This window comes from Zeugodacus cucurbitae, chromosome 4, assembly GCF_028554725.1.
Source record: "Zeugodacus cucurbitae isolate PBARC_wt_2022May chromosome 4, idZeuCucr1.2, whole genome shotgun sequence".
NCBI lineage: Eukaryota > Metazoa > Arthropoda > Insecta > Diptera > Tephritidae > Zeugodacus > Zeugodacus cucurbitae.
The window spans coordinates 64,474,078-64,499,791 of NC_071669.1; the positions used below are offsets into that span (position 1 = coordinate 64,474,078).

Genomic DNA, 25,714 nt, shown 5'->3' on the forward strand with positions numbered 1-25,714 from the left:
TTTACTATACAATGACCTACGATTTTTAAAAAATATCAATAATTAACAGAATGGCATAGTTCTGAAAGAAATTTTCGTTTTTTTAGGTGAAAGGATGGTAGTTCTTTTAATGCCAAATTGACAATTTTCAACGAATCGAAAAGATCGTAGGTCATGGTGTAGTAAATATATTCAAGAACATTCAGTTTAAATTTGAAGTCGAACGGTCAATTTCTCGTTGAGTTATGATGTCAGCAGTTTTGAGAAATGTCGTTTCCAGAAAAAACTCGTTTAAAGATTCCACTACATATGGCGGCTTATGCCTGCGAGCGGTCGCTCTTTTGAACGCAGTCATTCAAAAACGATTCAAGATACGACCTTACCGCTTTCACAGGATATTTTTGAAAGTATTAACTATCGAATAAGCAAAAAATAAAAAAATCGATTTTTTGAAAATTTCACACTGGTAAAGCCCCTTAACATCTGCCAATGGGCCCAAACGGTTTTCTTTTGGGATTTTTTTGTTGGGGGATCAAATTGATGTCTACGAAAAGCATTATACCGATTCAGATCTTTCATATTTCGCATAATTGGCCTTTATTGGTACAATATAATTTAAGTCACACAAAACTGAATAAAAAATCCAAAAAACAACAACAAAGTGAAAAACTGTCAACTGTGTATGATAATTGCAGTCTGGAAAGTGATCTCTTTTTACCTCTTGGGAAGTTTTCCAAACACTTAATGTGCTTCCCATGAAAATTGCCCATGGCAATGCGTGCAAGTGCAACATTTTTCCAACAATTTTATGCGAAATTTCCAATTTAAATTGCAACTTTACAATTTGCCAACGTCAAAGTTGAAAAAAATTCCCACCAACAACAAATGTACAAATCTCAATGAAATTAATGAAGAGCAGCGCCTCATGAGGAGCATAGCGTATAACAAACGGTAAAAAATAATGCGAATTTTATGCACCATTTGCGAGCGAACTTTTGCCACACAGCACTTGCAACACCGCTTGCCACCTGCGTGAGTTGCATGCTTCCGCGCCCATTTGGGGGTTTCCTACGCTTTGCCCAACAATTTACAAATGGAGACGCACATGCAATATTATGTTGCTTATGTTAGACATATGTTTATGATTATAACAACAACAACAACAATTGCATTAGCGAATTATTGCGGTGTGCGTTGCAATTAGTGGCAGGCAAATTATCATATGTTGCACACACACACAAGGTCACAGCAGTATGTTGCTACCTTGTTGCTACCTTGCACCAAAACTTGCCACAACAAATGCAACACCGTTAAATATTATACATAAATTGAATAACTGTTGCGTCTGTGGCACAGTCAACGCACTGCACTTGCAACAACACATACATACAAAACAGCTAAGTGTTGCACATTTAAAATGCTTTGCATTTCATTTTCGTTCCCATCGCCACATACCACACATGCCGCACATGCAACATTGCAATTATGCACATGCCTCATATCTAATGCTGCACAACATTTAAAACTTATGAGTACCGTTAAATGCTCTTGCCATTGCTGCTGCCGCTCTTTCTGTTGTTCCACATGGCTACTGTGATCACCACAGCCAGCACTGCACCACCGCCCCTTACGATCGCTGCTGCCAACCGCCACTGGCTGGCCGCTAGGCACCACAGCATGCAATTAATTTCGACAATTTAACACTTGCCCATGAAATATAGCATCTTTTACTTTTCGTGATTGTTATTATCGCCATGGCAATATTGTAATATGACTTTATACGTGCCACATAAAACTAGCAATATATTCAAGTGGCATGCGATGTTGCAACAACTGCATATTAATAGGTGTACAAATATTTATTAATGCTTGCTTAGACATTGAATCCCGTACTTTTTTGTGAATCCTGAAATTTCGAGATTATGAAATTTTGATCCCGAAAATTTTCTGGATTTTTAAGGAATTTTATTTTTAATTTTATTCTAAATTAAACTGGCATTTATATATATATAAATTTTCGAAATTAATCTCTATGAAAATCGGTATTCGGGATCCCTATCATTCCCTCCATTTCTGTTTCGTGCAGCCCAAGTGGCATGCATAGAAGTAACGATTAATATTTGTATCTCTATAACAAATTTTTATAAAATATATATAAATAAATTTTAATATTTTATAAATTTAATTCCCGTATTATTTCGGATTAATAATAATCATTTCTCAACAATTCCAATATCCACAAATCTACAAATCAGTCATACAAAGACCTCCAACTAAATACTTATTTCTGGATCCCGATCCTCATGAGCGCACATCCATAACATCCATATATAATATTTTTGCCATTACATGCTGTCTACAAACTGGCGTGTCGATTATTAGCCACTTAGATATTTATTGCCACATATGTATGTTGGTATGTCTGTGCAACAGCCATTTGCCATTGCTGCCACGAGTGATAGTGATAGTGTTTAGTGGTGAAATGTTTTATGAGCCGCAATCGCAATTACGATCGATCGCTTTGACAATTAATATTTGTGGCTTTTGTTGCTCGCCGCATTAAACGTGGTGGTTGCATTGAGCGAGAGTGAGAGTGAGAGAAAATAAAAAATAATAAAAGAATGCGATTTCCGACGAGTAGTAAATTTGTTCAATTTACTTTGTACATTTTGAACGGTCAAATAAAATTGTTGCTGCCGCAATTATTAGTCATACAAATGTGTAATCATGAGGAGGCAAATTGATAATGAAGCATTTAAATTGGAGATCAAGTATCTCTGTAGGAGGGTGGACCATTTTCTTAGTTTCAGTTTGATCTTCCAATGTTAAAAAATTGGCCTGATATATTTTGATTGACAGTTGTCCATAATTTTTTAGTTCTCTTCTAAAACCACTCTCAAAACCCTATTAACCACATTGGAAGTGGTTAGCTACCCGGGTAGCAAATACCTCAATTTCATATTCCTCAACGAAATGCCTTGTTTCTTGTTTACTTGACCTTCGATTATTGAACCACGACATTGAATTCATAGTTTTTGATATTTCCTAAATGCATGTCCATGATGTTGAATCTACATATGTTTCAAGAAGTTTATACTAGAGATCAAACTTCTGAAGATTTCTAGTAACATATAATACGTTTCCTAGTGTGGCCTCCATCTTGGCGAAAGTTCAGGTTAAGTCAGCCTTAAAATCTGAGATTTGGTTAGATTAGGAAAGGACTGACCTACCTTAATCCAAACTCGACAAATATGCGTTTATATTGAGTATATCCATAACTAGTTCCAGAAGATTTTACCGCTACTAAGTAAAAAAAATATGTTTTTTTTTACATTTTTGAAATAAAAGCTCCAAATACATATGCCATACAGATTAATTTACAAAAAAGATCTTGTAAACAAACACTTAGACTTGTCATAGAGAGCAATTTCCATCCAAAAAAGTGCTCCCAAAACAACGAGCTTTACAACCAGGATATTACCACATTTTACCGTTTTATTTAATGTCTCTCGTTTTTTATAAAATTCACACGACTTAAGTAGCGCTTTAAAGACTTGAAAATGTGATTTTAATTAGTGTTGATTGCTGGCAATTAATCGAAATGGTTTATGGTTTTGTTTTTTATTTGAACCACTTAAATGGCTAATGAGCGATACAAAGTAGCTAATTTAGTGGGAAGGCATGCTTCATGGATAAACATAATAAAAGTGGTATGATACTAGTTATTAGATTGGAGCTGGTCAGGGGTGGTAATTTTACTTGACTGATGGTTAAAAGAGTTGTTACATGTATGGTCGAGATTATGCTCCAATTGGTGAAGTTGTACGATACAAAACGGCATTATATTGGAAGAGGCATACTAAGCTTCTTGATTGTACAATTTTTTCTGTTTTTACCGAGTATAAGTAACTATCGCTTTCAATTGGCCTTAGCCGAGTTTCGAACCCATAACCTCACTTAACCAATCAGCTGTCGCTTGCGATGTTCACTGATGAAATTTTAATAATCGATTCGTTTCGAAAAATAGTATTAATAATTTCGGGTTTTCCAGTGCAAAAGTAATAAATTTTTTTTATTTTACTTGCCATATAGTTATGTCAACTATTTTTGAAGCACAATTGCTATAACCAAAATTTTTCGCTCGAGTATTTACAGGAAGTCATCGAACGTTAATTACTTCTTTAACTACCTGTAATCTTGTGAGAAAATGAAGAGAAAACATGTTAATTCTGTTTTGGGAAAATTATGCATGTCAATTCACTTAAAAATTGGCAAACCAATGTTATTCGAATGAAATAACTTTAAACGAGTACTTTGTCCAATTATATTGGTGATAGCGAAGCTTTACTAAGTAATTAAATAATTAAGACATAATGTCTCATATATTATGTAGATCTTTGTTTTACCTTGACCTTTTGTAGGAAGTATAATTTTTAAGATTCCATAAATTTGCCAGATATATATTTATATCAAAATGAAGAGTTGTTGCAGATTAAAAATGGCTTTTTAAGAAGAGTGGCCATAAATTAAAATTAATTAATTAACCCTTTCATGCCCAATGTTGCCAATAGGTTCATATAGTAGCATTTTAATTCTGGCACGAGAGGGTAAAAAAAAATTAACAACCCATGCAACATTAGATAACACTGAACATTAAAATTACATGTCGAAAGGTTATCAGATGTCTGTAAATATTTTTTATATCATCAAGTGATAAAAAAAGGAATGACTTCATGCTTTCATAAAAAATTGAATGTGTTTGTTAAATACGTCAGTGAATTTATATATTTCCTATATAATCAGCATTTCAAGTATACTTCACCAAAATATTAATATTTTTAAAGCCCGATTTGCATCGCCTGTAAAAAGAGCACAAATTATAATTGACCCACAAAACATAAAAGGAAATGAATAAATTACTACATGTGTAATATAATTTATCTCTCCAAAATAACTGGCTTCGACGGATGGTCAAAGACATCATAACATGTAATCTCTATATGAAGGTGGTTTATAAATATCACAAACAAGTAGGGTTATTTCAGCATATCGCAAAAAGTTCAATGTTCTGATTTTCGTATGAATACTCTCGATTTTGTTAGTTCTGAGTCTAATAGGTAGAAGTTCAAACCTTAACCGACTGCAATCGAGAGAGATACATACATATCTTTATCTGACTATGGTATGAGTACTATAAATTATCTTTCATTTAATTTTAAGGACCTTCCTAGTATTTAAATATACATGAGTGTGGTAATTAATTGTAAGTTACTCGAAATCCTGATCTCATCTTTATTTACAATTACAAATTATAGGTTGTCAAATGTAAAATATTCGAAGGCAACATGAAACCCTAAATTATTTTTAAGCGATTTAATGATCATTAAATTAAGTATTCATTTACACGATATACATACATATTTTGATTAAAAGAAGAAGATGGAGTTTGAAATCTCTTTGAAAATTATGCACTTTTTAGAATATTTGCGAAATAATATGAAGACCCATTCCTCATTAGAAATGGTCTTCTTAGTATCCTACGAAGAAGCTGGTTTTTATTGTGATGCCTCAAGATCGCCTTAAAGGAGATCTCAAAATTCTTAAGGCAGGGGTATATTAGTTTAGTGGGTATAGAATGAGTCTAACTTTAATATATACCGACTAGTCCGCAACTAGTCCAAGTTTCTGTAGGGTATTCTTCAGACTGAGTTATCACTTGGTTAATTCGTAAAAACTTGTAATAATAACTTTTAGCGTTAAATTTTATGGTTCAAAATCGTGTCACCTATATCTATATACATATATACCATATACATCATATACAATCCTACACATGTATAAATAAATATGCGTGTCTTTGAGGTGGATTAAAATTGGAACAAGTGCGTTTTTTTCCTTATGACATTTTATGTTGTCTCAGCTGAGGCTATAAAAAAATTCCACCTTTTTATTTGTATTCAGGTGGCGTGTGATGTGTTTATAAGGCTTGCGTGTCCTGCGTTAAATAAATAACCCAAAAAAAATTAAAAAAAAAACTGGTGAACACGAACGAAAAAATTTGGTCAACCAAAATGGAATGGACAGTTAAATAGGCGGAAGACATCAAAGTTGCTGTTGTTGTTGTTGCAAGTGATTGTCGATTAAACAGAGATAAGAGGTGCGTTGCAAAACGCTTTGGCGTTCGGTTAATTGCATGCGTATGTGTCATAATTTGTGAATTAATGACACTACTTTGCTGCCCAACCTCGCCACCGGTGATGGCGAGCCACATAATTAACTGCATGCAGTACATTTGTAAGCATATTATTTTATTTGTATATATTTACAATATAATAAATAATTTCTGAAAATCTAAAATGCTGTGTGTTGTGATTTTGTGGGTTTAACTAGTCCGAAACTAGTTCTTTTGGGCGTATTACTAGACCCAAACTTTTGAGTAAACTATCTACTGTGATATTTTTGATTAATTTCGCACTTCAGAATATATATTTATACTACAGTTATTCAGCATATTAATATTATTATCAGCGTCAATTAATTGTCAAGCACTGATTGTGGCACATGGAAAATTCAGCAGAAATCAATGTATGTGAACTTCCATGCAAAAAGATAAGCCACAAAAATTTGTATTACAACCGTTATTTATTACTAATTTTATTTAGTTTATAATTAAATTCACATAAAAGCTTTCTGGGCGCCAATTGAAAGCTTTCCAAAATGCGCATGCTCGCTTTGGAGCGCCATCTATGTTGAGCTTGCTTCATCGGCTATGTTATAATGAAGTGTTTGGAGTTTGATTCATAGAAATTTATCCCTTTTTCTTCCTTTTAGAATCAATACCCTCTGTGAAATGCTGAAAGCTTTTCCGTGTAATTTATAAATGATTTGAAATAATAAACGCTTAATATATCTAGTCCTCTCATCAAAGCTGGAAATCGATCTAAGAGATCAGAAATCTCAGGTCTATTGACAAAGAGGTTTCAACTATATCAAAGATCTCAAGAAGCAGCTATGTAGCCAAACTGTTCAAATATGATTATATAAATTTCATTCAATTGCAATTTCTGTTGGAGGAGTTGTGGCATTGGCAATGTCTTTAAACCTAAAAAGGTGTGATATTAATTGCTAACAGAAAGCTCTAACATTTTACAGAGTTGACTTCAGTTTCTAGCAGTTATTGACTTACTCAGTCCTATTTTAGTAGCTGAGGAATGTTTTTATGGGAAGAATACGTAGAAAAGTATACGTTAATGGTTTTATTGACCAGAAAATGCTTCTTCACTTTAGTTTTGTTCATAGCGTATTGTTGCTTTAAGACTTCAGCTTCAGATATCTCTAAGAATTCTTAAAGAGCTAATATACTGCCCTATTTTTTCGATTTTCCAACGAATACCATTCAAGTGACAATCCAAGAAATGGCTTACTTTAACTCTGCAACTCAACAAAAGAATAGTCCCACTGCTGAAGGTTAAAAAACCTGCTGTTTCTCATAAACGTTTTCGTTAACCAGGTGAGAACTAGAAGCAACTATTTCATACCAGCAAAATAGTAGAAAAGTCGCCTAAAAGTATGCATTATCCGATTGATTACGATTAATGAGGAGGCCATTTAATGGTTATCAGAGAGAAAGAGAGAGAGAGAAATAAATTTGATTGTCTTTGCCAGAAATAAAATTTTATAAACTTCTCTGGTGTGAAGCGTGAAATATATCGGTTTCTTTGTGATATGGCGGAAGTTTACTATCTGCAAAACCCAAAAATCTTCACTACTAACTCTGCTGTCATATGGGGTATATTTTCGACAAAAAAGAGCCGTACAACACTAATTTGAAGCTTTTTATGCTCCAAGTAAAAGCCTTTGCACGCAAACAAATTGGTCTGGCACTTGGTGTTGCCAAGGAAATACGAACAAACATACAAACTTACATTTTGCATGTCACACAATGGCTCAGTGGACGCTCGGTTCACTGGCTCAGTGGCTGGCTTGCCGCCTGACCACCCATTCGACAGCGCCACTTACAACACTTTAGCGCCACTTTGCTGTTTGAGACACGCCAACCAACCGACCGCATGGGCTGGGCGCTACCAACCAGAAAGGGATTTGTAATTTCCACCGCTAACAGCGTCACTCCTCAAAAACGCCACCAGCGCCACTAGTGCTTGCCGCTCTAAGACGAAACTAACCTTGTACGAAGCAGCGGCGCGACAGTAAACAAAACGCAACCGACGCGAAGATACGCGAATTTTGCGTGAAGCGGAAAATTGTGCACCAGCAAGAAACAAGGCAAATGAAAGTGAAATTGTGAGTGAAAAAGTGCATGAAATTTGAAAATTGAAATTTTATGTAAATAGAAAATGGAAAATTAGTGGAAATTATGCAAAGAAAAGTTTTGAAAAGTGCTGTGATTTTGAGAAAAGTTTTCAAATAATAAATATTAAATTGTGGGAAATTGTGTGGAAAATTGTGGTGTAGTGTTTGTTGTATTGTTAAGCATGCATTTTCTGCGAAAAAAGGTGAGGCGCCTAGACTGCTGCTATGTTTGTATGTAAGCGTCTGTCCGATTATGGTTGCAGTATGCACTGTTGTATGCGTAATTTTTAGAAAAACAAATGTTGTTGCATGTGTATTACAGCTGTTAATAGTGTGAATGAATTTATTTTTGGGTTTTGCTATTTTTTTTTTTGAAATGAGTAAATTTTTTAAAATATTTTCGAACTGAAAACAATTTCGAAAATTTTCAGTATTGAAAACAGTTGTATAAATATGTGTGAGACGACTTTTGTTAAGCAGTATTAATGATTAGTAAGCTAAAAGAAAAGCTAAGAAATTGTAAATTACTTAAAGCTGAAACCCCCATATTTCTTTCTATTTTTTTTTCTCCATCTACAACTACTTCAACCCTTAATTTTAAGTCAACAAACTGAAGTTATAAGTAAAATAAATATTTTTATGAATGTAAATGCTACACTTGACCTATGACAACTCGAATTTTGGCTGCATGCCACAATATACAGCACTTTCCAATACAAAATGAGTACTTGATATGCATGGCTGAAGACTTGCTAAGAAAAAAAATTCAAAAAAATAAATAAAACAAAAAGCAATTGAAATTCAAAATGATTTTGCTTAGACGAAAAGGTATTTTGCATTCAATCCAAACACGCAATCTATTTTTAGTATTTCTTCCGCATAAAAAATTCTACTTCCTAGACTTCATTTTACCAACTCAAACCGCCGCACTTGCTGCTACTCAGAAATCTCCACCACCTGCTTGCTTGCCATTACGTTGTCTGTTGTGGCATATTATATACTTACCACACCATAACTGTTCTTTTCTTCTGCCCCCAATTTACCAAGCCCTTTTTATGCGATCGATGTTTGTCCTCATTTGCTCGACGCTACACAGCGACAAACTCATATGTGTCTGTATATATGTATATGATAGCGTATAAAACATAATTACTATAGTTCTGATTTCCACACACACTTACATACATATGCACATATCTCGCTTTAATCAGATATTCATAATATGTCATGGCATTGTTGACTTAACTGTAAATAACAAAATGTTTAAATTTGCATTTATTTTCCACACGCTAGTGCCCGTTGAGTGCTACAAGCATGCGAAAATCAGCACACCTTGTGGAAAAGCTTTTTAGGGAAATGCGAAAATTAAAAGGTGATTTGTTGGGAAAATTGCTATCTTTTGCTATTTAGGTCTAGATAGTAGCTGAATTAATTAGAATGAGAGCGCTTAAAGGGTGGGCATATCGCTGCTCTGATGACAACTGTGACGTAGTTCTTGTAATTTTCTGATTTATTATGACTCTGTTGAAAGAAAAACTGTGCAATTTCAAGAAAATTTATGAAGTCGGTGCAGCACTTTCAGCTTTTCGAAGTTAGCCTTTAAAATCGAAATATTTGCCTTGGAAGTTCGAAAAGAGGTTTTTAAAATAATATAGATATCAAAACTTTTCTCTTGATTCATTGTTGTATAAATTTCACATATACTATAAAGGGTCAAAGATCAATGTTGGAAAAAATCAAAAAATAATATATCGAAAAATACTAAATTAGAGAACACACGTTGAGTACTCAATCTCCCGTAAAAAAATAGTCTGGTCCAATACCCAGCCGATTGTTGTACAATGTTATAGACTAGATCTAGAGAAAAAACTTGTAGAGTAAGTAATTCATAATCGAATTCAATTATTGTCATTCCAATTAAGAAAGGAAGATTATATGTTTTTGTTGTCCTTTCTACTTATAGGATTCATGTTAAATAAATTTTTGTAATATCCGCGCATTCATCAGATCTAATAGTTTCTTACTGAAATAACTTTCCATATTCTTTTACTTTGTTCTTTGATTTTCATACACAATTCTCTTAAGACTAAAATTAAACTTATGTGCATCCTCGTAAAATTTTAAAACTACAAAAATCTGTAGGGCGTATGAGTAACTTTAGTACTTTAGGCTGTGTACATAGTGAACTGGAAGCTTACAAATATCAACTAAAATTAAAAGGACTTTGCTTTCAATGAAGAGAAGATTAATTTTGAGACTAATTTAAAATCGCTTGTCGAAAATTTGTTAGTCATTTATTTTTCTAAAAAATTATAATTTGGGAGATATGGAGGAAATTTAATTTTGTCTAATTGTTGTAGCTGCATGTTTATTTTCTCATTCGTGTTCGTTTCGTAATCCATTTACGTGTTCCATACTGAATGCCGATTAGGTTTGGATATCAGTAGTTCATGGAGAGTCCAATGCAGAAGATTTGACATAAGCATTTCACTATCTTCAGATATGTTTCATATGACAGCAGGTTAATTGTGTGCCGCTGAGTGTATCCTTTCGATTGACATAGATGTCTTTTACGTTTAATCAGGGCGATTTCTTTAGCGTTTTGTTAATTTTACAATGGTTTTATTATGGTCGCCTGGCAGTACTTGATAGGATCATTACTTGATAGATTATTTCAGTATCATCATCATGGTACTCATCCGAGTTCTAGATTTCATACAGTGATAATACAGAGTACGTACGTTGTTTTGCTAGTCCAACAATTCCGCAACAGTAAGAATATCAAAGTGATATAGATTATTTCCAAATTTACTAGAGATTTCCGATTTTTTTTCGATCGGATAAAAAAGACATTTTGTAATTCAAGTTCTGAGTTAATTTGTTATTGAGGATGGGCCCGATCTAATTTGAATTTGTATTTGAATTCTCCCAGTAATACCATAAACCTTAAATAATCGATGTAATTGCTTAAAGACAACAACTACAAAAACACACATAACCTCACCTAATCACACAACATTTTTACTAAATTTTCTTTTTTTATTATTTTTTTCACTCTTTGCAACCGCAGGCGAATCCACAGCAAAGCAACAACAATGCCAACAGCACAAACAGCAATGAAAATAACGGTCAAAATAGCAACAATATACGTGGCAATAGTACAAGTAGGCCACCTGAGGGTGAAGAGCATGGCGTTGCAATATTAACAACAGCAACAACAACAACAAACAGCAGCAGTGCAAATAATTGCAACAACACTAACGGCAGCGCCGCAGAACACTTGGCGGAGGTGCTGGTTATGCCGGTGAATGACACAAAAGCGATTACAGCAAAACCAACAATAACAACAGCAGCAGCAGTTATAGAAATGCCAACAACTGTGCCGGAGGCCACAAAGCGTCACACCAACACAGCTGATGAAAGCAGGCATCATGAAGCCGGCATAAACAGCTGGAACTGTGGCAATGTGGCACAAGCGGCAACTACAACAAATACCACAAACGAGGCCAACACAATGGTCGGGGTACGAAGTAGCGGTGCCACTGCACCAATTGCGCAAGAGGAAGACGACGTCGAGGAGGAGGTTTGGTATTCCGGCGAGGAGGACGGTGGTGGACGAGATGGCGAGTCGGTGGAAAAACAACTGCAGAATTGCTGCTGTTTGGTCAATGACAACGAACAGTGTTGCCAAGTCGATATCGATTTGAATGTTAATGCAATTGCAACAACAACAACAACTACTACAACAACAACAGCTGAAGAGAAGCCGGTGCAGCGCAGCAAATCGCGCGTGCGCACATATTTGAAGCGGTGCAAAGATCGATTGACGGGTCAGCATCAACAGGCGGTCGCCAATGCAGCGAATGCCACCACAACAGCAACAACAACAACCCCAACAACGGCCACCAAAATGTATGTGCAAGATGAAAAGTGCAAAGAATCGATTGGCGTTGAGGTGTCGAATGCAGCGCCCAATCGTAGCACCCACAAAGTCACTGCTCCTGAAGAAACTAAGCAGAAAGAAGAGGAGGAGGTGAATGGGGCGGATGAGGAAGTTGCAAGGAAGGCGTGCACCACTACATTAATTGCCACCACAGAGCGACAGCCCGATGCAGCAGCGTGTACACTATTAACACTGAGCGAGATGCCTGTGGAAGAAGAAGAGTTCGTGGCGGCGGAGGAGGCTGAGTCAGAGTCGCTGGGGCTGAACGAAGAAGCGCACTTAACAGCAAGCGAACAATCGGTGTTGACTTACGATGATATTGACTTTAGTTTGCCGTCGACGTCAGTGTTGATGGACAACGGCGGCAGCAGTGTGAATGTTAGTGTTGACCAACAACAGCCAACGACACCGTTGACCTCTGCTGAACAAAAGCGCGACGCCCTCACTTTGACCGCTGCTGCAGAGATTGAAGTCGAAGTTGATGACTCGGGTGATTTAACTGTCGAACAAGAGACAAGACAGCTGCAACAACAACAATACCAACAACAACAGCAACAAACACAAATCGCCAGCTTACAACACGTCAAACTAAAGTGCTCGACAGCCGTTGAAGGTGTTAAAGAAGAATTACAACAACAACAACCACTCATCAGTATCAACAGCAGCTGTCCGCCACTTGTCAAGGAGGAACAATTGGCCTACACCATACATATGGTAAGCAACACCACCATTTCGGTGAACAAACCAACCGCCTGGTTGCACTTACGAACCTTTTGTTGCACTTTGAGACTTCTAAAAAAACAAACAAAAAACAAAAAAAATTATATAAATTTCCTACACAATTGTCGGTTCATTACCTTAAGACTGCTTTTGTTAACCAAATTTCTTTTCTTTCTTTATCTCATGTGCAGGACTCGGGCACCGCGGCGCTGGTTGATAAACACCTCGCCGCCATTTATCCTGTCTTTACGGCATGCACACGCTCGATTTTAATACGCCAAGCACGTGATTTACTCGTCTGTTCCTATCTCGGTTGCCTGCAGTCGTTCGAAATGAAATTCTTATGCAAATTTGCCGAAATCGCTGCGGAGCTGCGGCAACGGCACGCCATCGGTGTGGTGAGTAATGCAATTTGATTACATTTGCTTCTTTAAATACCATAACCATTATATGTGTGAGTGCATGTTCTTGACCTATGCGCAACACTGTAGTCAAGTCAAATAATTGACATAACAGCTGTTATGATTAGGTAATCTTCACAAAATAGACGGTAATAGTTGTGTGTAGAAATTCTAAAAACTGTAATGTATTTAAAAGGTAGTACATTAGCATGAAATCGCGTGGTTTCGTGATCTTTTGGTGGTAATATATTTTATTTTTGTTACATTTGTGACAATGTTTAGCTGAATTTTAGAAAATTTAGAACATATAGAAGCTAAAGCCAAGTTAAGGAATAAATCAATTTGAAGAAGGACTAATTTCTAGCTGAACCTAAAAGTAATTACCATAACAAACGAGGAACGGTGTGAATAGAAGCTGTCTTTTTCAAATATTGAAATTCAAATAGTAAACAAAAATCAACATTTTTAGTTTTTCCCCTTATAGCATCTATCATGTACAGTGTTATACATCATTGAAAGAAGAAGAAAATATAGCTTATATCGATTTTTTTATTTTCTTAGTAATTATATCCTCTAATTAGTAATATTGCTTTTCATTAAGCCTTTTTTCGAATTTCGAAGGAAAATATTTCAATTTTAGAGTCTAACTTCGAAAGTCGAAGAACGCACGTTTTTTGACTAATGACTCAATCTTCCGGAAAAACAAAGTTTGATTAAATACTCAGCCGAGTGCTATATAGAGTTATAAGAGAGCTATTTAGAAATATATATGTATCGATATCATTCACTTTAGGTACCAAAACATATAGTAATCTTACCATACTCAAACAAGTTTTTTAAGATATCTCTCACACAGTGGTTGTTATATACGATGCAAAGCCATGCGAAAGGATAGATGAGAGAATAAAGAGATTTTAGGAAGACATTCGTAAAATTTCGCAACAAATTACATGCAAAAGAGATGTAATCAAATAGGAATATAGCTAGTCTAGCTAATCAATTTCACATTCAGATATCTAGTAAATTTTTATTCCAGACACTAAATCGTTTGGGTCTCATTCTAACATGTTGTGTCATATTTTGGAACTGAAAATCAGCCAAACATTTTTGGGGTATCGCACAGATATTTTCTTACAAAACACATTTATATTGATTTCCTTCGACAGTTACATTTTATTTGAACACTAGCAAACCGCTCCGGATTCGCACGGGTTTAAACATATATTTCAAAAGTTATAAGTTTTTACACACAAATACACACTCTACCATACATATGTATGTACTTTCCCGTTTCTTGCGTAGGTTCATATAAAATAAGTAAAATGAGTAAAATTCGAACATGAAATTATATTTCATTTGTAATGAGCTAAAACTTGATTACGACCGCTAGTCTTTGATGTCCGTTGTCTTTCTCTCTGATTATGAAGGCGTTGGGAACGCTCAGTGTTCGACTCCCTAGTGCGAGCTTGTAAATTTCTAATATCTTGTTCTTCAAGCGGCTGCACACGCTCTGTACTCGACTTTCAAGCGCGTGCTTGGGAGGTTTTTAAATTTTGTTCAGCAAGCAACTACTAGCACTTGCAAGACGATTTTCAGTTTCAGATTAAGATTTTCCATCACGGAGTCTTTTTATACCCTCACCTGGGAACTATTTTCAGAAAGTTGAGATTCCAGCAATAGCCTATGTTACTCGGTGTGAATGTAGCTTTTGAATATAGTGAAATAATTTTTGAACTCGGCACTGTAGTTTTTGAGTTTATTCATTACACAACATACATACAAATCTTTCCTCTTTATAATAGTAATATAGATAATATATTTCACATTAGGTAAAAAGACAATGTTTCATTATTTTATTCAGAAATTGAAGTCTAATCTTCTTTTAATTTGGGCCATAACATTTAAAATATCTTCCTCCGTCACGTCTATATCTCTATGGATATTCAAGAGAGCCATTCCGTTAAGGCGTGCTTCTCCAGTTTTATTTCTTAAATATGTTTAAGCCTGCGAAGTGAGGAAAACGAGCGTTCACTTGAAACGACAGATATAGGGATTATTGCTCCAATCTTTAAAAAACGATGCACTGTTTTGAAAATTTTTGCATCGCGTCTAAAAAAGTTTTGGATCTCTTTGTTTGATTTAACCAGTTCCTGAAAATATATTCAAAATTTTAGTTAGAAAATATAATCTGAAGAAAAGATTTTTAACCTTTTCCACATTCTAAATTCAGCAACGAAATCATCGGGATCTTCTACATCAGCGGTTAAGTTAAGACACTCAAGTATTTTTTTGCAAATAGCATAATTTTTTGAAATTTAAATTTATTTCACAACAGTTTGCTCACGGAACGAAAACTGAAAGTCATAATAAATGAGTTTTTATTTGTCCTGTATTATGATTAACAATAAACTCTAAAAAAAAAAAGTCACCTTTTCAGTTCAGAACTAATTTTCAAAAGAAGTCCATTTTCGACTCACAATTCCCCTTAAATCTAAAAAAATCCAGTTCAGCAGCCACAGAGTTATAAGGCAAAGTCCAGTTTATATTTTTCTGGGTTTTTTAATTGGCCTACATTCCCACTGCTTGGTTAATCCCCGTTCGCCCCTGCCCGAAACCGTGAGAAAAGTTTTGAAAACATCGACAAGAATTTTATGTATCAATCAGTACTTAACGGACATCATTTTTGAAAATATTCTGACTAAAAACTTGTAGTAACTTGTGACGTGGGGCAACAGAGGTAGTTATGGCTCTCAAACTGGATTAACTTTTTTTTTTAATTTTAAATATAATATGAGTTTCTTGATTAGAACATCTCTTTTCAACTCGAAAAATTATGATAACTTTTGGTTAAGCATTAATAAGACTCGGAAGACATTGTTAAGGAGAAACTTGTTTAAAAGAAAACTTATTTATAGCAAACTCTAATAATAATAGAAGTCTTCAACAGATAATCGGTTCTATACTATCATAATTAACACAAATTATATGCTGACTCCCATTTATAAATAAATAAAACTCGACCATCTGATATTATTCATATTTTTTCTTCTCTCTAACCCAATTTTTTTGCAATTACATCTCAAGTTTATTTCTAAAATAATTATTCTTAATAAAAATGGTATTTTTAGTACGCACTTCCTTCCACAACATAAGTAATATTACAAATATTTCAATTCTTTTTCAAAATTTTTGTATGAATATATTTTAATAAGTATATGTGTATGTATATTTCTGTATAACATATTTCTTCTCATTCATTAGTTCACGCAATCTTCGCCACACCAATTTGCACGCTTTAATGTTAAATGATATGATTAACAGTCATTAGCCAGTAGACAACTACTGTAACTTGAAACGACGCTCTACACAAATACACATTTATATACATACAGACACACATACACATACATTGAAACATATGTACAACTTCTACTCAAGTTAACGCGCCATGCCCATAATTATTTGACCGCGCACCATTCATTAATTCTGTCTGCTCAATAAAGAAGGCAGACATGAATAATCCAAATTCAGTTGTTAACAGCAATTACAAAAACAACAATGCTACATAGCTTACAGCCAACTGGTCGAAAATGTTTTAGTGAGCGCACAAACTTGATTATTTGTCTGCGGCTTGGAAGTTGACTGGTCGAAAAAACGACAACAAATGTTTAAAGTTGAACAGCAGCTGTTAACGCACTGTTGATTAACAGTGAGTGCAAGTAGCTAGTTTTACATGAGCGAGTTGTTTGTTGGTATGTGTATGTTGACTGCGGCTTGGAATGTAAATAAACAAAAGTGAAGTAGAGTTGCCACGGCAATGAACATTTTTTTGGAATTTATATAAAACAACAACAAATATTTACATTTGAGATTTATGTAAAAAATGATGTTAGTTTGAACTAAAAGCCAATTAAATTCACTTACTGCCACAAAATATTACCTCAACTATGAAAGGGGATAATTTCAGAGTCACAGCAACACTGTTTCGCTGTTGCCGCTTGCATACAAACACACACACACTGGCACAGCAGTGGAGCTAGCAAAACGCGCTGTGCACGTTTGTGGCACGAGATGCCGGCGTTCGCTGCCGACTGCTGCCTGCCGACAGCTGACAGCCGACTCTGCCGCCCGTGACTGCCGATTGCTTGGCGAGCCGGCCAATTCGCTGTTGCTCCACCGTTTGCCGCTACTTGGCGACTGCGTTGCTCTTGCTGTCGCTGTCGCTGCTGCTGCTGCTGTTAGTGTTGCTGTTGCTTTAGCTTCTCGGCAGTAGTTGGTTACTGCAGTTTGTGTCACTCGGTGTTGCGGCAATCGAATGCCAACTAGCGACGGTCGTGGACGCGTTTATCGGACGAATTTGAAAAACATTTCTTCGTCTCGTCGAGTAGTGCGAGTGACTTGCAATGAATGCTGCAGCAGCAAAGCAAAGCATCCAATGTGCATACAAGCAAATAAACAAATAGATACGAGTAATATAGTGTGCCTTCAGAGATTATTTCGTTAGATTTGTGAATTAAAGTGCCTTCGCTAAAAAAAAAAAAAAACAAATAAATATATATGGACACTTGTGTGAATTGAACTCAGTGTTTTATTGGTGCAACAGTGTAGGAAAAATGTTTTAAAATAAATGTAAATAAATGTAATTTTCTCTTGCGCATTGAAACAATTGGCTTTAAAAAAGTTTTTAAAATAATATACAAACACATATAATTTTTATAAAAAGTGTACCGAAAGTGTTTAGTGCCTTTTAAAGCGTGAAATTAGCGTTGTGTTGCACGAAGTATTTACACAATTTTAAAAATAAAACTATAAAATTTATTACTTGTCGAAGCGCAATATAATAATATAATTTCGAAAACTTTTTTTTGGCTATACAAAAGTGTTGAAACTATATTTTTGTGCTTAAAAATACAAATGAACTTAAGTGCCTTTTGTGTTGTCGTATAATATACAAAATAAAAGCGAAAGTTATCTGCAAACTACCACGTTTAAATTCAGCAAGTGAAAAATTATATATTTTGGAAAATTACAAACCATGAAAAATTAATATTTGAAGTGAAAAAAAACTTTTCTATGCAAATCATAAATTTTTTGAAAAAATATTTTGGATAAAAAATTTTAAAATTATAAAAAGGAAATTTTTAGAAAGGTAAATTATTTCATCAAGTGACATGTTGTGAAAATAAGATTACTTTGTTAAAAAGATTTAAAATTAACAAAACAGTGCTACAATTGTTTATTGTACAGTTCTGTGTTAAAGTGTAGAACTTGGTGAAATATAAATTTTCTTGGCTGATATTTGCTGCATTAAGCAATGCGTTTGAAATAAGGTAAAGCATTATTGAAGATTTTTAATTACTAATTTTATTTAATTCATTTTATAATAAATAATATATCGAATGTGTTTAGAAATCAAAAGAAATTGAAAATAACTTTAAAAGTTATATAATAATTGTGTTGTCAAATAAAAATAAAATTAAATTAAATTAAAGTTTAAAGCTTTAATACATAAACTTTAGGCCAAAAAGTAATTATTTTCAAAAATTTAAAAAACACTTGGTTGATATATGTGAAAAAGAATATATTTCTGTCTTTACTAATCTGATACAAATTAAACAGAGTGAACTATAAGTAAAATAATAAAACAACAATATAATAAAATTAATGATTTGTAAATTGAAATGTAATATAATACAGTTCGGTAAAGGCGTGGAAGTGTTGAATAATAACAAAAAAAATTTAAATTAAATTATTATATAATATTATATTTAATACAAATAAATGAAATTTAAACAATATAAAATACATTAAAATTTAATCATTTTAAACTAATTTAAAAAAAAAATAAACAAAACAAAAAATTAATAAATAAAACTAAAATGATACATGAAAACAAAATTGAACGAATTCAAATAATAAGTAATATGGAAGAAGTTGAAAATGAAAATATTACCAAAACAAAAAGAAAATTAAATAAATAAAAATGAAAAATAAATGTAACTTAAAAACTTAATTAAAAAAATCAAAGCATATTAGAATAAAAAAAAACAATTAGCGTATGATAAAACAAAACAATATGAATTTTTTTTTTAATAAATTAAGAAATATTAAACAATTGTTTATTATTTTAAAAAAGTAAGCTGAGTTAAAAAAAAATAATTATTAATTATATCAAATACATTGGAACTTCCATAACTCGAACTTCTATAACTCGAAGATCTCCATAACTCGAACACTTGAATTGGCAATAGCGTAGAATAAATTTCCTTCCCTAACTCGAATTTTTCCATAACTTCAAGAGAAGTGGAAATAGAACGCAACTTCCATACAAATTTCCTTCCCTAAATCGAACTTTTTGGTCGGGGCATAATACAAAAATTAAAATTTTACTATCGAGGCTTTGAAAAGAGTACATCTATAAACGTAAAATGGGATACAGACATCAAGAGCCAAACAAAAGCAAAGTGCAACAAACAATATTACAGAATACATGTTTTAACGTATTTAAAAAAAAAAAACGTTATGCGAAGTAAATAATTAAAACTGTGTAAAAATCGATATTTTATAGCCTTTTGAAAATTTACATGTTCTAATGAAAATTCTATAACTCGAAGTCTTTATAACTCGATGTTTTTTTGTGGATTATGGTGATTCGAGTTAGAGAAGTTCCACTGCAATTACAATAATTGAACTTTTATGAAACTAAAATAAATTATAATATTCTTAAAATATTTATCAAAAGTGAAATTAGGTAACCAAATAAAAAAAATAACGAAAACCTTTTATTAAAATATGCTTCACTTAAAATAATTTTAAATAAAATAATAACTAAAGTTAAAGCCCATACAATATTATTCTATGCATAAGATTCTTAAAATAAATTAATAAATCCGAAAGATTTCTGATTAATTTAAGAAAATATGCTGCACAAATAATTTAATTAATAATAACATTACATCTGCAGCAATTAACCTAAGCTTTGAGAGTCAAGATATTCGAATTGTGAATCTTGAGATTTTGCTATAGTTTTTTCAATTTTAAACTTATGCGCAGCTTTCTTATTTCAGAAATTCATTACCAGCTCTGCTAATAATCAAATTTTCTAGGTATTCTTCACTGCTCGGTTGTATAGTGCTAGTATTATTAAAATCAAAAATATTTTTTTATTAATACTAAATTCACTTCAGAAACAACCCATAACACCATCCTTCCATTTGTTTTTTAATCCAAACTGCAATCATTGTCAAATGTAAAATATTCCCCGAAAAAATAAGCACTAACAATGTCTTTTACAACTAAGTATGTAATATACAAATATTTCTACGTTCAGACATTTGTAAGCCGTGTGCGACTGTTGCGCCATTAGTTCTTTTCACCAGAAAACTTTTTACTTTCCTTTTTTTCTCACTTCGTAACTAACTACTTGTTTGCACTCCTTTCGCTTTGCTTTTCTTCAAACACACACATACACACACACACGCACACAAATGCAGACTTCGAGAAGTTTAATGACCTATTAAATGTCTATAACGATCGAATCGAATTTCCAGTGAATGTGATCAATCAAAAGATACTCACATCTGCATGCACATACACAAATCAATATATTTGTAATTATTTGAATACAAAGAAACTACTCACCCAATACACTAGAAGAAAATATGGTGGAAATGTGTGGTGGAAAGTAGACATTTGCATTTTGTCATGAAATTGCGGTCAAATACTCAAAATGCTTAATTTATTGCACAATATTATATTTGTACTCAATCATGGATGAATGTCGAATATTTCTCCAAAATAAAAAATAAAATTAAAATTATGAGCTTCAACTAAATAAATAAAGTTATTATGGAAGTGATTTTAAATTCAGTCATTGCAACGGTTCAATTAAAAAAAACAAAATTTAAATTTATCGAAACTATTTCCTAGATTATAAATATAAAGCAATAATTCGAAAAATTTAATTTTTATATGCTAATTAAGGAAGCGGCTATTTTGTAGCTCCATTGTTGTCATACATATTGTTAATAAAAATTTATTTATTTAAAAATTTATTATTATTTTTTGTTGTTGTTTTGGTGACTTATTATTGGGATATCAATTTTTATGTGACAAAGTTGTAATCACTCTGCAAATTATTGCGGAAATATATTTCACTTCATGAAACTTTCGAATTGCCTGTTTAAATTACTTTATATTTCTGATACTTAAAATAATTGAAATTTCTCAGTGCCCATTAAAAAATAATAGCAAAATAAATATTTTCAGTTATTTAATAAAAATTTAAAAAATATAGTTTTCTCTTCTCACTGTGACAAATAACTTGATAACTATTTGAACAAAAATTTTTAAAAAATTTATAAATTTGATCAATTATTTAATTTCTTTAATTAAAAAAATTAAAATTTTGGGAAAAAATCATAGATTTACTTTAATCACGACTTCTGACGGTTATACCATCATTAGAGCCATCTTTTATGGCTTAACTTACTTCATATTAATATATTTGAGTAAATGTATGAAATGGTGCCTATAAATCGGCTGGCAGTAAAAAATGATGTATGTGATTCACTTAAATGATTTTAAACACATCTTCTTTTTTTACTTAAACTTCTCTTGTCGTTTTTTTTTAATTTTTTGAGCCATTATCCGGAATTATATCTTCATTTTCAAATTCGCCAAATTCTTAGCACTATCTTTGGAAAATATTCACAAAAATTCTAAAAAAAAATATTATTATCGAATTTTTTTAACCAATTTATGCTAAAATATTAGTGGTAGTTCTTACTGCAATATTTCGAAAATTCCATACCCAGTTATTTTTTAACTTTTGTATTTGGGATTTTCTTTTTTTATTTTAAAATATTTTCTTTTTTTTTTTTTTGTTTAAAATTTGTTTACTTTTGAATTTTAAAATATCAATGTCAAGATAAATGTCAAATTCGGATAAAGAAAAATTAAATGTCATATACTTAGTTCACTTTGTTGAATACACTTTGGTTAAGGAGAAAATCTTGTAATATTTTATTTTATTTTAATACTTTTTTAAATTTTAAACTAAAACTATTTAATTACTTTTTAGAAAATATTAAAATATTTCTTAACACTCTTTCAAAAATACATGTCTATATATTGGGTTGTCAAATATCTCCCTCAAGCTTTTTTCTCTTTATTCAATGCTTTATAAAAAGTGTTACAGTGATTGGGTTTAGTTCAAATATGCGCCGCTTCGTTCGATAATCTGTTTCCATCTAAGCGGGAACTTTATAATACCTCCTTGTAGAAGCCCCCCTCCTTATTTGCGAGGAACTCGGACAGCCACTTTTCACAAGCCTATTTTGAGTTCAACTTTACACCACCAAGGGTGTTCGCCATGGCGCTATGTCCGAGCTATATTATAGTGGATTCAATAAAACCTTCCATCCGAGCTCCCGTAGCTTCTGACGAGTCATCAACGAAGTGTGTGGTTTGGCGTTGTCCTGGTGGAACACTTTGACCCTTCCTGTTGGCCAATTCCGGACGCTTTTGGCCAATCGCCTGCTTCAAGCGGTCCTTCCAATCCCACCAAACACACACTCAAAACTCAAAAATGGGTCGAGTTCGTTCCATTTCAGCAGCATATCGCAGGCGTTGATAGCCAGCGTTGTGTATCCAGCCTTCTGCAGATGGTTCAAAATGATTTGGTGACTAACTCCCATCTCCACTGCTATGTCACGAGATGCCACATGCCGTTCTAACTCGATGTTTTCCATGATTTGATCGGTATTCGTCGCCACAGGTCTTCCGTCAGCTGGCTTATGGATGGTCTCGTTTTTACCCGCTCTGAATCGTCGAAACCATTCCTCCGCATTTCGAAGTAATAGAGTACCATCCCCCAAAACAATATTAATCTCACGGACGTATTTGCCAACCTAATAATATCTATAGTACATACATATTACATACTAATATCGCTAGAAATTACTCAAAGAATCTTGAATAATGGATATTATTTTGATACTGACATAAGAACATATACATATATAATAAATAGAAAAAACAAGTAAGGAAGGGCTAAGTTCGGGTGTAACCGAACATTTTATACTCTCGCAATTTATTGATGTAATTTTATAAAGACAACACAATTCGTCATAAAGTTCAATAGAATAACGAAAATCATCATAAATAGTATATGGGGACTGAGGTAATTCCTAAACCGATTGCACTCGTTTTCACCACCAAGATACAACGTATCGAAGACTATACGCTCACTTAATTTAATATTACTTATAATTAGGTATATGGGATCTGGGGGAAGTTATGACCCAATTTTTACCATTTCAGGTACAGAGAGAAACTGTTATAAGAAAAAAATTCAGAGGGAATGAATTACATTAAAATATCTGAGGGATTTACCTATATTTTCGGTGAAAAATTAACCTTAGGCACTGAGTTCTTCATGTTTGATATCAGGGGCCTTGAAAAGTCATGGTTCGATTTTGACAATTTTCCCACAAGTGATGTCACAGCTCAAATACAGTATTTGTGTATAGTTTTATTCCGCTAGCTTCATTGGTTCCTTATGAATACATTATAAAGTGAACGAATCAGATGGAATTCAAAATAGGGTTATATGGGAAGTAGACGTAGTTGTGAACCGATTTCGCCCATATTCCACCCGTGCCATCAGGGTGTCAAGAAAGTGTTATGTACCGCATTTCATTGAAATCGGTCGAATAGTTCTTGAGATATGGTTTTTGACCCATAAGTGGGCGACGCCACGCCCATTTTCCATTTTGTAAAAAAATCTCAGTGCAGCTTTCTTCTGCCTTTTCTTATGTAAAATTTGGTGTTTCTGACGTTTTTCGTTAGGGAGTTAACCCACTTTTAGTAATTTTCAACCTAACCTTTGTATGGGAGGTGGGCGTGGTTATTATCCGATTTCTTTCATTTTTGGACTGTATAAGGAAATGGCTAAAAGAAACGACTGCAGAAAGTTTGGCTTATATAACTTTATTGGTTTGCGAGTTATATACAAAAAACCTATTTGGGGGCGGGGTCACGCCCACTTTTCCAAAAAAATTACATCCAAATGTGCCCCTCCCTAATGGGATCCTATGTTCCAAATTTCATTTTCATAACTTTATTTATGGCTTAGTTATGACACTGTATAGGTTTTCGGTTTCCTCCATTTTGTGGGCGTGGCAGTGGGCCGATTTTGCCCATTTTCGAAAGCAACCTCCTCAGGGTGCCAAGGAACATGTGTTCCAAGTTTCATTAAGATATCTTAATTTTTACTCAAGTTATCGCTTGCACGGACAGACGGACAGACGGACGGACAGACATCCGGATTTCAAATCTACTCGTCATCCTGATCATTTATGTATATATAACCCCATATCTAACTCTTATATTTCTTGGTGACACAAACAACCGTTATGTGAACAAAACTATGATACTCTGTGCAACAGGTTGCGAGAGTATAAATATAAGATTTTACAAGTGTGGACCGCGCCTGTAATATTCTAATGCCTCTCACAGCATTTTCATATATGCAAAAGTCACTGACCACGCGACAGCCTCCAAGCCAGCCTCCAAAATTCAATTAATTGTCTTTGCGCATGTGTATGCGTGAAAGCAACTCTGCGTTTGACAGGCTGCTTCCTCATTAACTGCTAAGCAGCCGCACCGCAGCTAATAGCAGTCAACAGCAGTCTCTGAACTGCCTACATTACCAAGCAATTAGTGAAACAAAAACAACACAACAACAACTAAAACAATAATGAATTGTGAATATCGAACAAAAACAAAAAAAAAGAAAGACAAGAAACAAACCGTTAATGGCTTGCCGCACACTTGTCACTTTGTTGCATTGACTTCAATTGTTTTCACTTATTTTTATTACTTCTTTTATTTGATTGTATTTGATTCGATTGGTCACTGCGGCGAATGGCAGCTCCAGCCAGCCAGCTAGCCATTGCTAAGCGAGCAATCAAGCAATATTTAGATTGTATCTAACGAATTCATTTGCCGCCGCTCGCGAGCTGCGATTGACACAAGTGTTGGCAGCACTTGTAGAGTGGCTTGTTTGTGGCGAGTTAAGTTTTTTTTTTTAATTTTTTTAAGTAAATAATTTGGATTTTTTCTTTTATTTTCAACGCTCGACTTGTCGTTGTGGGCGCTTGCGTGCGCGGTTCATCCACCCGCAGGTTTGATGTAAGGTGTTTGTTTGTATATATGTGTGCCAACCAATGCTGCTGGCAGCCACTTGTTGTTGCTGAAAATTTTGTAATTTTGTCGCCTAACTTGGCTTGCGCCCAAGCAAACAGTCTTGTATTTGTTTCTTTGTTTATTTGCTGCTTCTACTGTCTGTTCGTCCGTC

The 25,714-nt window shown here is 33.7% G+C and overlaps 1 protein-coding gene across 4 annotated transcripts in view; it reads left to right on the forward strand.

The window, feature by feature from the left end:
- LOC105211141 (uncharacterized) overlaps positions 1-25,714 on the forward strand; it is a 188,038-nt gene that overhangs the window by 17,120 nt on the left and 145,204 nt on the right. For 3 of the 4 annotated variants that reach the window (XM_029039524.2, XM_011182464.3, XM_029039522.2), the window contains 2 exons: positions 11,360-12,946; positions 13,144-13,350. In XM_029039524.2, coding sequence (XP_028895357.2) covers positions 11,360-12,946; positions 13,144-13,350 — 1,794 coding nt within the window. Of the gene's footprint in view, positions 1-8,456; positions 8,493-11,359; positions 12,947-13,143; positions 13,351-25,714 lie in introns of those variants that run through there. The other variant, XM_029039525.2, reaches the window with a different exon arrangement.